The sequence below is a fragment of the Sceloporus undulatus genome, chromosome 1 (genome assembly GCF_019175285.1).
Source record: "Sceloporus undulatus isolate JIND9_A2432 ecotype Alabama chromosome 1, SceUnd_v1.1, whole genome shotgun sequence".
NCBI classification, from domain to species: Eukaryota; Metazoa; Chordata; class Lepidosauria; order Squamata; family Phrynosomatidae; genus Sceloporus; species Sceloporus undulatus.
In genome coordinates this window covers 84116483-84133364 of record NC_056522.1, presented here as the reverse complement: position 1 = coordinate 84133364, position 16882 = coordinate 84116483, and the positions used below count along the sequence as shown (strand labels likewise).

At 36.7% G+C, this 16882-nt stretch overlaps 1 protein-coding gene across 1 annotated transcript in view; it reads right to left on the bottom strand.

Annotated features, from left to right (window-relative positions):
• The window catches only part of SYNE1 (spectrin repeat containing nuclear envelope protein 1), a 429497-nt gene that overhangs the window by 327133 nt on the left and 85482 nt on the right, over window positions 1-16882 (bottom strand). Inside the window, 8 exon segments of the mRNA XM_042446890.1 lie at window positions 945-1082; window positions 1784-1891; window positions 5785-5835; window positions 9223-9332; window positions 9528-9724; window positions 11405-11583; window positions 14480-14572; window positions 15643-15663. Coding sequence (XP_042302824.1) covers window positions 945-1082; window positions 1784-1891; window positions 5785-5835; window positions 9223-9332; window positions 9528-9724; window positions 11405-11583; window positions 14480-14572; window positions 15643-15663 — 897 coding nt within the window.

The following is a 16882-nucleotide window of genomic DNA, read 5'->3' as shown; positions in this document are numbered from 1 at the left end:
ACTTTCTCTGAACTTTGAAAAATTCTTTTTGGACTACAGCACCCTTTATCTCCCACCAATCAGGGTCACTAGCCATGCTAGGTGAGGTATGCTATAATAAAAAAAAATATTTGTTCCAAAACTGCTTTGTGAACCTCACCACCCCAATCAATTTGGCTGATAACAGCATTGACTTAGGTCCACCTTCAGTTATGACTACAGCAATAGGAACTCGTGAAGAACAGATAAAGTAAAAAAAAAACACTATCTCAGTGTAGGGAAACATTACATCTGTCAGGAGAGTGAGGTTCTCCAAATTTTCTCAGATATACATAGAAATTTCATAATTTCTTTGCAAGTACAGTATAGTCTAGCTCATGGCTTGCACAAGTCCCTGTAGCATTAAGTCAGATTTTAATGCTTTCTTTCATTATTCTGGAAGATCTAATAAAGCTTTGATTAGTGTTTTAGGTCCAAAACATACTGCAGAAATAATCCAGTTTGAGACTGTTTTAACTGCCCTGGCTCAATTATAGTTTATTGTGGCACTAGAGCTCTCTGACAGAGACAGATAAATGTCTCACAAAACTACAGTTCCCAGAATTCACTAGCACTGAGTCAAGGGAGGTAAAGCAGTCTCAAACGGGTTTTTTTTCTGCAGTGTGTTATGGACCTTAGACTCTAATAGGAAGCAGGAAACATTCATTGTAGGTTTTTGAACCATCTGCTTAGCCAAAATGTGCCCAAAAGGTGGCCAAAAGTAACTGCCGGTTGTACATGCACATTACTAGGTGAAAATTAAAACTTACAAAATGTTTGGTTTAATGTCACCCAATACTAAAAACCAGAAGGAAAATAAAAGTTATGAACTGATTGTTAAAGCCTTTTTTTCTGTCCTAAAATCTCATATGACTTTGTTTTTGTTTGTTTGTTTGTTTGTTTTGTTTTGTTTTTAGTAAACTTACCCGGGAAGTAACTCTGTCCCATGCCTGCTTGACCAAGGCCTGATCAAGTGACAATTTGCCATCCTTCCTTAAAGACTGGATTGCAAGTTCAATCTGTTTCTTCTTTACTTCATACTGTACTCTGTAATACTTAAATGACTGCCAAAAAAAATGCATGAATAAGTATAAGGTGATGAAGGAGAGAAAAATTGAAAGACTACTAGTTTAACTAATATTTATTCCTTCCCAGTCAGAAAAGAAACACAGATATAAGATGTGGTGAGGATCCAATACTCATCTACAGGAAGAAAGACAAGAAAAATTGAATTATGTTAACAAACACTGGATATATTACACATGTACAATCCAGACAGACCCTTTCATTCTTGCTACCTCTAGAAAGTCACCTAGAAGAAGCAATGGCCCTGTACAGATTTGCCCAAAGGGCAGGTTGGGGCTGCCTTTCCTTGCCGCATAGCAGCGCCGTAGCAAGCAAATTGCGCAGTGCTGTTATGCAAGAAAAAGGACCGCTAAAAAGTGGCTCCTTTTTGCACCACCGTAAACAGCTGGTGGTGGCGCAAGGACATCGCTGCTGCGCGGCTCTATCTGGACACTGCACAGCAGAGACATCATAGCTGTGAGTGCCATCTGGACGATGCCGCGCAGCTGTGGCGTCAGGGTGACATGCTAGGGTTACCGGGCGTGTGCCCCGAGGCAACCCTAGCATGTCGCCATGATGCCACAAAGGGCCAGTTTGTACTGGGCCCATGTTACACGGCCAGACTCAATACTTAAAAACTTTGGCATATCCCAGGCCCTGTACCTGGGCAGATCACTTTGTAGACAAAATGTGATGTTACCTGGTATTTTTCTTGCAAGCTTGTCTCTATCATTTGCGCCCTCGTCAGGTCTCGTTCAAATTGTTCTACCCAAATTTTCAGGTCTCTTAGCATTAGTCTGTCTTCCTTCTGTGACAGGTATAAAAATACCTCCAATAAAAACCACATATTGTTTAAGATGTAACATGGTAGTGGTATAAGAAAATATAAGCAAGAACATTTCTGTTTTTTTAAAAGTGCACATTTGACTCACATTCCTTTCGTTTTCTCTACTACCCATGAGACCTGGCTTATTAGGACTTTATATAGGATAAGAAAGCAAACTTTCAATTAGAGGCAGGCAAAGGGTGCCATCTGGGCCACATGTAGATCAGGGGCCATTTTTCTGGGCACTAGGGTCACCCAATAATTAGAAAACACATGTTGTCTCAGAATGCCCCAACATCCGCTGGAGAATAGAGAACAACAGATTTTGGAGGTGGGGTGTCATTTCAGAGGCCTTCTAAGGAGGTACTTCCTGATGATAAAAAGACCTTCTCCTAGGCCTCATATGTCCTCTCCCACAAAAAAAAAAGTATGTCAAAACTTATTGCCTTAATACTTAGAGGACGCATGGGGGACAGTTTGAGACTCCCATGTGTATGAAGAGATGTGTGGCGTGTTGTATTGCCCTCCAAGATCTCCTAAAGGGCAAATGTGACCCACTACTGTCCAACAGTTGCCCACCCCTTAGACAGTTCATTTTGATTGTAAAGTCTGATCCTATCCTTCCCATCAGCTGCTGTAATATAAGGCTTTGTTTTAAAGGCTAAACAGATCATATGGGATGCTGTTGCAGGAAAGTAGATCGGAGCGATCTGGTTACACTTGCTTCAGAATATCAACACAAATCCTTTGTTAGACTTCTTCAATGATGCCATTGTACAAGCATCTGTAATGTGTTGTGAGAGGTATGGGAGGTTTTTTTTAATCCATTTGATGGGTGCTGATCCACTGATACAAACCCCATAACAAAATTACTGTTAGCTGTTGAGAACAAAACAAAATAGATGATCTCTGAAGATGCCAGCCACAATTGCTGGTCAAACGTCAGGAATAAACTCTTCTAGAACATGGCCACATAGCCTGAGAAACCCACAAAACAAAACAAAATAGACTCATAAACCTGCAGATTTGCCACACTGATGAGTGCAACTTGCATGTGGAAGGGGGAAAGGGGCAACCTCACCCATGACTAATGATGGCTGGTGCCTCCAGAATAACTGGTTCAATGAATCTGCTCTGAGTCTTACCATGACTTTTAAAAGGGATTCCAATGGTGCTGGACCCTATTCCCCTAACAGATTCAGCACCTGGGATAGTGTCTTTAAATCCAGGCTAAAACCCAGAGTGTATTTATTGCTCCACTGACATAAGAGCCACCTGGCTCCAATATCTATGGCTGACTTGGCATTGATAGTAACATAACGTAGGATAGAATAAAAAATTCACAATTTTAGAAGGAGATCTGTACAACAATTAAAGACTATTTAGTGGAAGTTCTATAGCTCTCCAGTAGAATTCATATGTAACATATGTGTGTATTTGCATTATGCCCAAAGTAGTATTATGAAGATATTTAATTGTATGTAAACTCATTTATCCACTACCTGTTAGAGTAGATATGACACAAAGTAAATATGCATCTAGCTACAACAACTAGTCCCAACTAGAGTAGAGCCACTGAGACAATGGAAAATTGGTAAGTCATCACTAATGTAAGCTCCACTGATTCATGTGGTTACTCTGTTATTATTGTTGCTGTGTGCTTTCAAGTCATTTCTGGCTTATGGAGACCCTAACACGTACCTATTTTGGGTTTTTTTCTTGGCAGGTTTCTTCAGAGGGGTATACTATTGCCATCCTCTGAGGCTGAGATAGTGTGACTTGCCCAAGGTCACCTAGTGAGATTCCATGGCCAAGCTGGGAATCAAACCCTGGTTTCCAGAAGTCCTAGTCCAATGCTGAAACCACTCCACCACACTGACTCATCATTAACCGATCTACTCTTGTTGCAGCTAATAACCAGTTAGACCTAAATAAATCTCTAATGTTCCATTTTACATAAACTTACAAAAAAAATTGAATTAGTGAACTCAGTAAAAAACTGAATTTCAAGCAGCTTCTTTATCTTGTTGATAGAATTCCAAGACATAGTTGTGTTAGTCTGGAAAGTCAGTATGCAAAGGCATAGTATGTAGCACCTTTGACCAATAGCATGTGCATTTATAACTGAAAGAAAGAAGCTGGTAGCATGAGCTTTCATAGACGTGAGCCTACTTCCTCTCATTTGAAGAAGTAGGCTCAAGTGTACAAAAGCTTGTGCTGCTGGCTTTCTTCTTTCATTTAGTCTCAAAAATCCACAAGATCTCTTTGCATACTTAATCATTTTGTGATATGTTCTTCTAGTTTTCTGTTTTGTTATTTGTTCATTGTTGTCTGTTGACAGTTTTGCCATGTTGTGACGCAATTGAAAACTTAACTGAGTAAAACATTGGCTTCAAAGTTTGAAAGTGTAATAAAAAACAAGCTTAATAAAAATAACATTTTGATTGAACAAAGGGGAATAGGGTGCAGAAAAGGGTTTCTGCAAGTGTAATCTGGACTCTGGTCTGGAATCTTGCATCTGGCACCTATGGCTGTATGTACGTCTCCTCTGTTGCTAGACTAAGGATCCTTTCACACTACATGGTTATAATTTTAACTGTTATGTTTAATTCTCATTTCATATAATTTTAATTGTCTAACTTGTGGAATCCTGGGATTTGTAGTTTAAAGAGAGGTATTAACATATTTATTTCTGCAAGCCTTCCCACCATAATCACTTTAGTCTTTGCCCCTCTATCAACGACCCTGGATTATGTACCTGACCTGCCCTTGTATATCTACTTGATTGTTGTTCTTTTTTAATGCTATTTTTAACTTTTTATCGATATGCTTATATCTGTATTGTAAGCCGCCTTGATCAAAATATTGGAAAGGCGGGATATAAATAAAATTTATTATTATTATTATTATTATTATTATTATTGAGAATTCTCAGGTACAGAGTTCTAAGGCCTCATCAAACTAGAAATTCCAGGCTTACACAGAATATTGCCATGGCAGATAAAATGCCCCACTGGATGTAGTGGAGTTACTTCCAAATCAGTGGGGTGGTGAAATCATTCTGGGACTCAGTATGAACTTGAAGATTTAAAGGCTTTAAAGATCCAAGATGGTGAACTTTTTTGGGTACGTGGCTCACCATTTGGGATAGCACTTTTAAAGTGTTTAAAGTGCAGCCTAAAACCTGGAATGGGCTCATTACCCCACTAACATGATCAACAATCAGAGTATCTCATGTTTAAATGTAACTTGTTGTTTAAAAAGTAATTTCTGCAAATGTTAAAATTTTAATTAATTCATCACATTGCTCATTATTCATTACTTTTAACTGCTCATTATTTTTCATTACCATTCTGAAAAATCTATGGGAAAATGGCAAAAAAAAAAAAACCCTTAAAATATGATTGTAACTTCTTCTCAGAATGACTTTAAAACTCACCCAAAATAAAGCAATTGAAAAGCTAACATGGAAAATTACATTCATAGTAACACTGCTCTCAATAGTTACATTTATCTTAAAAAGTAATGTAATTATGACCTTGTTACCAAAAAAAGTGTAATGAGTTGTAAATCAGGACCTTACTGGTAATGCATAATCTCCATGTTCTGTAAGCAATGCTTAGTTTCATGGGGATGTTGTTAAAGAGTGCTGTATTATTATAATCTGTGTTAAAATGAATGATTTAGTAGAAGTGAAAGGTGTCAATATTTTAACATCTCCTATCATATCCTCATATGTAGAATATAAGTAAAATATACTATTTACAGTGAAGGAGGACTACTATTTACGTGGGGAGGGGACTAGATGAGATGGTTAATATGCAATAATATCAACTAATAAGAAAATGCAAATCCACCATGTTTGTTACCCTTACCTTGTATTTAGGTTTAGAAAGAGCAAAAGAAGAAACTGCTTGACGTGGCTCCTAGCAGTATGAAGAAAAATGGATAGCAGGAGGGACAAGAGGAGCAAATAATGAAATTAAAAAATAAAGAACAGCAAAGAATGAGAAGTGTATTGAGAAATGTAGATACAAAGGAGTTTGAGGATAAGAGAGGCTTCACTTTTCCCATCCCTAATCCCACTGCATTATTCTTCCTTTGCAAGACTATTACAGGTTGAGTTTCCCTTATCTGAAATGTTTGGGATCAGAAGTGTTTTGGATTTCAGAGGTTTTTTTAATTCTGGAGTATTTGCATATACATTATGAGATATCTTGGAGTTTGGAGCCATGTTTAAACAGGAAATTCATTTATGTTTCATTTGCACCTTATACACATAGTCTGAAGGTAATTTTATATACACTATCTTTAATATTTTTGTGCATGAAACAAGGTTTGTGTACGCTGAACCAACAGACAGAAAAGGTGTCACTATCTTAGCCACTCATATGGTCAATTTTGGAATATCTTGGATTTCGAGATAAGGGAGACTCAACTCATACCAGAAAATGCCCCCCTTTATTAAAGAATGCACGTGCAAATTGAACAAAAACAAACAAACCCAACATTAAATTGTGCAGGTCTAATCCTGTTTCCTACTGAATTCACTCAGAACCTTAGAAACTTGACAGATGAAAGGCAGGGTCCTGGGTTCTCTTCAATAAGAGTTTTTAGTTACCTCAAAAATCATCTTAACTGTGACGTTATCTATGAGACCCAGACAGACAGTGGCAGACTAAAGACCGAGTAGGAGAACATGTCCCCCTAAATGGTGGAAAAGGTACCATTCCCCCTGCTCTGTCCAACAGCTGCCCACCCATGGAAGTGGACACAAAATTTTAGGGAGGGACAAGGACTGAAAACAAATGGTGCTTTCTCCGAAAGTCAAGATTTGAGATGCCTCTCAGCAGCTAGATCCTCGCGTATTTCTACTAGGATAGTGGGATGACAGCAGTTTCACCCTTCCTCCTCCTGCTCCCAATAAGATTTAGGGTAGAAGGAAGAGGTATATTTTATTCTTATGTTTTAAAATTACTCTTACCCACTAGCAGAACAACTGCAGAATTTTTAAAAGCTCACTTTTATACATCTTTTATTGTTATCTATTTATTAGACCTTGTCTGAAGAAACTAATGTTCTGCTAGCCAATGAAAATGATACAAAAATAGTGCTCATGCAAAATAGTATGAAAACAGGAAATTAAAACAGCATAAAACAGTCAGTGGAATGAGATATTATAAAAGATGCATTCCAAAGTATACAATCAGAATCATTTAGTAATATTTGTAATATACTTAAGATCCATGTGGAGAATGACCAGGTGAATAGGTTTATTGTATCCCTAACACTTTGTGTGTTTGTCTGGCAAACATCAAACACTACCCTTGTAGGAAATTCTGGAGTATCCTTCATTTTGTCTGCAATATATAATTGCTATAAACAATAAATGTTTTCCTGGTTACCCTTAAAGAATTACCATTTTCCTGATTTTTCCAGTCATATCTGTCACTGATTTCATGAAGGTACATACAGTCCCCTGGGATGAGCAGTGTTCTTAGTTTATCTGTTTACTTGGTCCATTCATTTCTTTTTCCTTACATGAACACCTGAATTCTATTGGCAGTCCCTACTGTAGTAGTCAGCAGTTTAAGACCCAAGTGCTGCATGATGGAGTGAGCTCCCTTCACTAATCCTGGCTTTTGTCAACCTAGCAGTTTGAAATCATATAAAAGTGGAAGTAGATAAATAGGTACTACTTTGGTGGGAAGGTAACAGTGTTCTGGGTAGTCATGCTCGCCACATGACTATGGAGTTATCTATGACAACTCTGGCTTAGTAACAGAAATGAGCTCCAGCCCCTACAATGGAATATGACATGATAACCTTGTCAAAGTGGAAACCTTTATTATATTCACACTGTAGTAGAATGATTCTTTGGTCTATTCTGGTGTGTTATTTACATTCTGGGTAGGATTAAATATCACCACTAATTATTTAACAAACTTCAAACAAACTTCATTGTCTCCAGTCAGATGATACAATAGCATATTTTGCTTGCATCTGAATGCACTATAAAACAGCACCTGAAGTGAGGACAACAGGGAAATCACAGAAATGCAGTGTTCTAAATAAGAACAGTCTGGATTATCATTAAAAAAAACTGAAGGTGTGATTCGTATGGTATAGTTACAGTACCAAAATGAAATAACTTCAAGATAACTAAATATGTGTATTCTGTAATGACAGTGATTGATACAGACTGACTTATGTCATCCTCTTTAAAAAGGCTGGCCTTCAGAAATATCTTTAGGTTGGAAGAAGATCAGAATGAAATCCAGGAAATCACTCTTGTCGATATGTAATGTTTTTGGTATGTTATATGTGCAGTAGTTTGTGTGTTTTACTATTTGTATTGTTATGTTTTGTACTTTTAACATTTATTCTTGATAAACCTTTAAAAAAATAAAAATAAAAAGACCAACCTTCCCTGCAGTTCTGCAATCATATATAGCTAAAAAAATTTTAAATGATTTTTTTTCATGTGTCTAGGAAGCAGAATGTATCCAGGACCTGATGGACTAATCCTTTCATGGCATGCCTCTGTTGTTATAACTCTCTTCTGTATATAGGGAAAATGGCACTATGTTTACAAAGTTAAATGGCTGGTGTAAAATATCAGGAAAGAGAACAGCAGCCAAAAGCCACTCCGGGGCTACATTATGGGGCAAGAGCTGGCCCAAAAAGGAGCGTATTAAATCCTCTCATGCTGGTGGCCCATTTGGGAGTGCAGCAGCTGGCCCACTTCCATCTGCTTTGGCCCTATGTTTCAAGGTCTTTCCCCCAATTATGCATATTTTAGCTACTTTAATTTTAAAATATGTGCATTGGTTTGGCCACAATTATTTTGTGGAAATGCTGTGTAAACATTATAAATGTGTAAATGCTCAAGCACATTCTCGTGCAACAAGTGTGAGGTAGTATAAAAATTTCACTTTCATCAATATTGTCAAATCCAACAAAATTTCTCTCCCTCTGTACAAATATATTCATGGGAGATCAGACCTGCTAGAAGAGCCCTGGAAAACATTTATTAAATGATTTATTAAATGATAATTTTAAAGATTTCATGTTTTGTAAAGCTATTCTTGCTCTCCTCTCATAATTCAAGGTCACTATTACCTCTACCTCCATTACAAGCTTTTATCCAGAAATTTTCTAAATTATACTTAGTCATCCTTTGCCAAAAGACAGCCAAGGTCAAACAGTTCTTACAAGTTGTTCTTTAAAACTTGTAATGTTTTCAAAACAGGGGAGAAGAATACATCTACTGTAAAAATTAGTGTCAGTGTAAAATATAATTAGGAACATACATCTGCCTCCTGTGCATCATTTGCAGCATTATGGGGGTCTGGATAGTGTTTCAGGAACTGTGCTACATAGGTCATCACTGATTTTTCATCTGGTTTATCCACATCCACATCTGAAAGAATTATAAGACATTAAATTAATATAAAATAGGTATGCATAAAGTGTTGTGATAAAGCTTGCCCTTTCTGCAAAAAGAGAAGTTTTTCAAAAAGAAAAAGAAAAAGAGATTTTAAAAGACACAAAAACCATGAGCCAATAAAGGTTTAGGTTGATATTTAAAAACTTCTTACATAAAATGTCATATTACCTTCAGGATCAAGAAGCCTTGGGATTCCCAATTCAGACTCTGCAATTGTAAAAGCTTCTTCCAAATTTTCCCTGTTAGATCTTGTTTTCACCCTCTCCAAATCCACTAGTTCTGGACGGATAGCATGAATAACTGAATGAAATGCAACACCACTTCTCCAGCTTCGTCCAAAATCCTTGACTTCAATTCCAGCTTGCCTTAAAAACAAGAAAGCATTTGGTAACAATCTGTTCAGCTAACCCTGAACCTTTAATACTACTTTGTCAACCAGGGTTGGAGTTAGATTTTACAATGTCTCTAGGACTAAATTTATTTGGAGATAAATCATCTATACGTATATTGTTATGTATGAGCTCCCTATCTATGTCTTCCTTAGGGCAGAAGATGAAGCTTGGCAGGATCATGAAAACAAAATGAAAGCCACACTGCATTAGTGAATCTACGCAAATAGGACAAACATTATTGTAGCTGTTTTTTTTTTATTGTGTGTCTCCAAGTCACTTCTACTTATGGTAACCCTAAGGCAAATCTGTCAAGGGATTTTCTTGGCAAGATTTGTCCAGAGGATTTGTCATAACCTTCAAGGGTGAGAAAGTGTGTTTTTGCCCAAGGTCACCCAGGGTTTCCATGGCTGTGTTGGCATTTATACGCTAGTCTCTCAGAGTCCTAGGACAACACTCAGACTATTACCCCACACTGGCTCTCAGGACAAAGATATCTGACAATTACCCTTTGAATAATGCACACTGTTTATTAAATAGTAAGAGTCCAAAGTTTTAGGCAGTTGCATTACACACAAGCCAGGTCTGAAAACAGACACAGATTGGTAAACAATTAGTTTTGGTTCCATATATTCTTTATAAACATTATGTGTCACACAGCAATAATTATATAATTATCTCTTGATCCATTTCTTTCCCTATCTTCTAGGGTTTTTTTTTCCTTGCTAGTTTTCCTTGGTCTCCAATGTTTTATAATAATAAATAATAAAACTTTAATTTATATCCCACTTTTTGTTACCACAATCAAGCAGCATACAACCTTTTAAAAATACAATATACCTTCTACCTTCTCTTAGGACTAAATAGAAAAAAATTAAAATTTCTGGTTTAAATCACAGAGCTAATCACCAGTAAAGAACTAAAAAGGGTGAACTGACAGATTATTATAAGTGAAACAGTTTCATCATTTAATTCTACTTATGTTTTTCATACTTTGTGTGTTATATTTCTATTATTGTTATCTAAAATGGTAAATAAAGCAACAGAAATTATAAAGCAATAGAATTAATATATCTGTAAAGCTACAAACATTGAATTGCTGTGGGAATAATACTGTAGTGCTTACTAACATGTTTTGCTATATGTAATCAATGATTGAATAAAAATTCAATTAATCAAATAATCACCTATGGTATAGTTGAAAGTATGCTCGTGATCTCAATGTGGTTGAAAAATTGCAAGTTCTTTTGATAATGGCCTCAAGCAGATGGGCAGCTTGGATCAGCCTCTGGCTGCTCCAGCTGTGAGCATGCCCTGAGCAGCATGTGATTGCGGTGACCAGATGCTGCGGTTCCAAGGCTGGCCGCCATTATGGTCTGCCACAGGCTGCTGGCAAGGAGCACATTTTTTGTATCCCTGTTGCAGGCGGTTTGGGTTATCTTACGAGGCCATGGTGCAGTTTTGGCCTGATCTGGGGGCATGCGTCATCTGAACACCACACCCCCAGATCAGGCTGCAGACAGCACTTTTGGCCCATCTGTTTTGGACAAATGTATTGCTTCTTGCTACCTGCCATTCTAGTAGAAGCCAATTCCTTCCTCAGCTTTTATTGATCTCCATGGTGCAATTGCATTATTTAATACATGTCTTGCTTACTTTGCTGCTGTGTACTGCACCCATTTTAGCAAAGCCTTCTTTGCATTTCCTTGAACTTTGGTTACCACCTTCCGTTTGGATGGTGGACTGGCAGTTTCAGAACTGACGACACTGTCCACAGATGAGGTACTACTAGAAAGTGACTGCAGCTGTGGAAGGTTGCTTGTAAGTTCCTCAATCTGTAAAATAAAAAACAACAGTTAAGTGTGTTGGAAATAAACAATTTAACTATTTTTTCTTCTGTTTCAGTGCCTCATTAACAGAGCACTGGTCTGGAACTAGTCAGTTTGTCTCAGAAAAACAGGGTACACTTGCAACTGTTAAGTCCAATGAGAATATATCTAAACTCTGCATGCATTTTCCCCAAAATTGGCTATATACATTAATTAACTATTCTCTCTTTCATTTGCGCTAATTAGAACTTCCACAGGTGAATGATGCATATAGCTGCAAAAGTTTCTATGACTGTAGTGAATTTGTGAGTTTCAATGTCACAAAAATCATGAGTCTAAGAAACATGTGTGCACAGTGTTCGCTAACAGAATGGCACATGCATACAAGTGACACTGGCTTTTGAAGAGCCATGGAACATCCTAGAAATATTGCTGAGAGGAGTTGACAGTGTGAACTGGACCTACACCTGTAGCAGTTTCATAAAAGCAGAGAGGCCATTATACTTGGACTGCTCTACACAGCCAATGTTGGTCTTCCTTTCCCCCCCAACCATAGGTTCCTGAACATAGGCTGAAAGTGGTGGCATGGCATGTTTGAATCTCCAAATAGCAGGTAATTTAGGAAATGCTGAAAAACCAATTTGGTTGGCAATCCAGTCAGATTACAATGTGTTCACTGTGCTTTCTTAGAGTGTATCCACACTGCAGAAACAAAGCAGTTTGACACTACTTTAAGTGCCATGACTCAATGCTATGGAATTTTAGGATTTTTAATTCTGTGAGATATTTAGCCTTCCCAGTCAAAGTGTTCTGGTGCTACACCAAACTACAAATCCCAGAATTCCATAGCATTGAGCCATGGAGGTTAAAATAGTGTCACACTGCTAAATTTCTGCAGTGTGGCAGCAGCCAGAGGGCCTGAATAGACAGGCCAAAAAAAAAGCTGCTTCAGGTCACATTGGATGCATGCTGTTTAAATGATGCATGCGTCCTAAGAGGATTGGAGCACAGCTTTCACACAGCTTCCAGCCTCTGAAGATGTGTGTGTCATTTAAACAGCATACTCCAAATTGACCCAAAGCAGCTTTATTTTGGCCTGTCTGTTCAGGCCCTAAGTCAGGTAAAGATTGAAGAGTGCATTATGGCCTTTCCCATTTCATTACCAACTACTGGAAAACATAAGGAAAATCTGTCAAGTTATAGCACTTTGTTTCAGTCAATACTAAAACAAAGGTTGATTGCCTTTTTAAATAACAATCCAGTAATTCCTGCTGCTTCTCACAGATATGGATTTTATGCAGGAGTGAGGAACATCTGGTTTATGAGTCATGTATGCCCCTCTGGCCATTTTTGCTCCCCTGTCCCCCATTATGATTAAATGCACACTGTATTTATGTTGTTAACACCACCACTACTCTTTTTCCCTTCTTCTACTACTTGTTATTATTAAACTTTATCTCCCGCATTTTTACCAAAATTGGGACTCAAAATGGTTTACATTTTAAAACAAGTACAATGTAGTTAAAACCACAGAGAAGTCAACATTAAAGCAGAATTAAAATCCACATGCAAAGTAGGGGTGGGAGTTTAAGCTTGGAGCAAGTGGTAATGTTTGGAAAGTTCGCATTTTTATTTTTAGTTCTTTTATGTTGTGACATGCCGGAGTTTTTCAAACATACAGCATTTGTTTAAGAAATATGAGGTATAGGAAATCACATCAGAGCATTTTTATACATGCTCTTCCTCTCATCTAATCTTGAAAACAATGTGTGCATGGGGGGGGGCAACCCTTGGGGCCCCTCTCCAGGTTGCACAACCACTCCATTATTTTCATAATACTCAGAAAGAGAAAAGTTTCTTTTCATAAAGAATCTAAAGTCCCAGACTAAAGAACCAAAGGACATGTTACTTTAGAAAAACAACTGGGAGGTGCTCCAAACTAAGTCAGAGTAACAGCAATGGGGGACTAGACCATGCTTTATAAATCAATCTATTTACATTCCATGTCACTCTCACATGAATTCATTTATAAGTCCATTCCATCTAATTTCCATATTAGTTTGTAAAACTTTTTTTCATAAACATTTTTAAAAACATTCACATTAATTGTCATATGCAATGTTTTCTAACAGCCTTTTATACAAAATTTTGTATGTCCCTTTCTGTGATATGTGTGTTTTTTAACCTATAAACTTCTATAATATGCAATTTTTGTCAACCAGGTACTGTATGCCAATATTCAGAGAAGTATGCAATCCATAGGATCTTTTAAACACATGTCCTTCTGGGACGCAGCTCATTTTGTTTAAAATGACAAGAAATGAAATCATACCCAAAAGTAGCTCACTTAGGTTCAAAATACACTGCAGAAATGACAGACCTATTAGTGTATCATGAAGACTAAGGTCCAAAACACTATACAGAAATAATCTAGGTTTAGACTGCTTTAAATATAGGTCTAATTTGAGAGTCTAGTTATTGAGAGAGATATATGTAAGGAAACTGTTTTGCAAGACAAAACATATGTTTGATTTGTTCCTTAGGTCCAAAACACTGCAGAAATAATCCAGTTTGAGATGGCTTTAAATGCCCTGGTTTGATGCTAGGCAATTCTGGGAACTGTGGTTCTGTGAGACATTTAGCCTTCTCTGCCAGAAGAGCTCTGGTGCTACAATAAACTACAATTCCCAGAAACCCCTATCCCTGAGCCAGGGCAATTAAAGTGGTCTCAAACTGTATTATTTCTGCAGTGTGTTTCTGACCTTAGTCTTCACGATACACTAACAGTTCTATCACAGTACAGTATTGTGATAGCGTCTTCCATGGCAAATCTTCCTTCTGAAATTATTTTTTGGAAACACAGATATGACTATTTTATAGGAAAGAGGCTGAAAAATCTTACCTGAAAATATAGTATTATAGTCCATACCAGTCCAAGTACAATAGAAGGTCTGCCATCAGCTATATCAGTTGAATTGATGTTGACAAGCTTGATCTGTTTAAGTTGGATACAATACAACTATTTATTAGTACATACAATAAAAAGTCACAATCAAATGGTCTCTACAGAGATAAAGCTTTAAAGACTTAAAATTTGTAAAAGTAATTTCTAAATAGAGATCATATTTATAATTATTCCATAAAAGGGTATGAGATCATTAAATTATAAAGATATGCATGCATTTTTATATTTAGTGTCCGTAAAATACAATAAAATCAACATTGAAGCAGCAAAATAAGAAAGAAGAAAAATCACTTGACTATGAAAACAATGCAAACACTTTTATACAACTACACTGGACACATGAACATAGAAACCCCTCTCCTTCCATACTTGTTGATCACTGCAGTCCTTCCCCTGCTGATAAATTAAGCAAACTCCCTGAAGGCACAAGATGATGATGGATACTTTCCCATTTCAGCCTTCTTGGCTGACAGACGCTTTAATCAAATGATAGAAAGAGACAATGCAAACAAAGAGAAAACAGATAAGGAGTGAATGGTTGAACCAATTGCTAGGTGGATAGGGAATCTGGGAGGTGTAGCCCAATAATTAACCTTTCTTCTGCTTCTTAAATTAATTATAAAAAACCATAGCTTTTGCTCCCTAACCAAAGTATTCAGTTTTTAGTAGTATAGTAAACAGCACTATTTAATTTAAATGAAATCTGTTATACAGGTTATATCTCCTTTATCCAAAATGCTTGGGACCAGAAGTGTTTTGGATTTTGGATTTTTATTTTATTTTACTTTTTCGATTTTGGAATACCTGTATTTACATATATGTGAATGATGAATTATCTTGGAGATAGGACCCAAATATAAACACAAATATGATTTATGTTTCATGTACACCTCGCAGCTGAAAGGTATTTTATACAATATTTAAATAATGTTGTGCATGAAAAACGTTTGTGTACACTGAGCCATCAGAAAGCAAACGGTCACTATCTCAGCTTCCAATGAAAAAAGTTTTGGTTTTTGGAATATTTCAGAATTTCAAAATTCTGGATAAGGGAGGCTCAACCTGTATGACTGAATGTTCAATAAAAACAATGTACCAACCGGTGATCCTCTGTACACGGACTAGCATGAAAAATAAGTTTTAAAATGACTATTTAAAATGTTTTATGTGAATAATTATTAGCACAAACACATGAGAACAGGAGGCAAATAAAAATACATATTATCAAATATGCGGGATGTTAAATAGATGCTTCTAACCATTTATATTTTTCTTAATCCTCTAGTAAAGACTAAAAAATCTTAACATGTATAATGCAAGAAGAAACCTCACCTATATTATAAAAGTAGGCATCATGAAAAGCATTAAAATTGTCTGCCTACAAAGAATTCATTTTTCCCCTGTATTTCTTATATTTAAGTTTCTGAGATTGATATGTTTAATACTTCGACTTCTTCTTCAATTCCTTCTGTTTCTGTAAGAACTCTTTATGGTATTTTTATTCTTACTTCATATGCCAGAAACATACATTTTGGTTTTCTCCTTCATCAGCCACAAGTCAACATCACATTAGACCAGGAATTCTGGTTTAATAAACTGTGATGCAAACAAATATTTAGGGCATGTAGACCTTTCACTCATCACTTCCTGTGAGCAGATAAATACAGCTTTGTATTATTTCCAAACTGACAGTATGAGTGCACATTTATAATAATAAATCTGGGTTTGGATTAAATACAAAGCTACATATTAGCATGTATAACTACCTCACATTCATTGTGTGAGCCCTGATTGGCAAGAATCACACATGGAAGGGGAAAGAAGTCACAATAAGTTTTAAAACGGTGCCAAAGTAATAGCAGATGAAAAACCAATGGTATAAAAAAGTATGAAAAACTGCGGGAAGAAACAGAAGATATGAGTGTTTCACAGTACTTCTCAGAAACATCAGACACACACTACTTACCTTGTATGTCTTTGAATATTAAAAAAAATTGGCATAGCTTTATTCGGGACATAAGTATCTCAGCCATAAATAAGTAGCATGGATCAGGGATGGCAGAGTTAACCAGTGTGATCTTCAGCACTGGAAAATCCCCCATGGCAAGTTTGGACCATTTGCCTATACTGTATTCAACTATTAATCTAAATAGAGTACGTATCCCCAAATAACTTGATAAATCAACACTTAAAAAAAATTACATTGACTCAATTAATAGTTGGATTTAGGATGTAAAATAGCAAAGGCCAACATATCAGCCCATCGTCTTTCTAGAAACTGGTCTTAGAAATTGAGGAAGTCACATGAAGATGTCCACACAATGTAGGGGGGGAAAACCT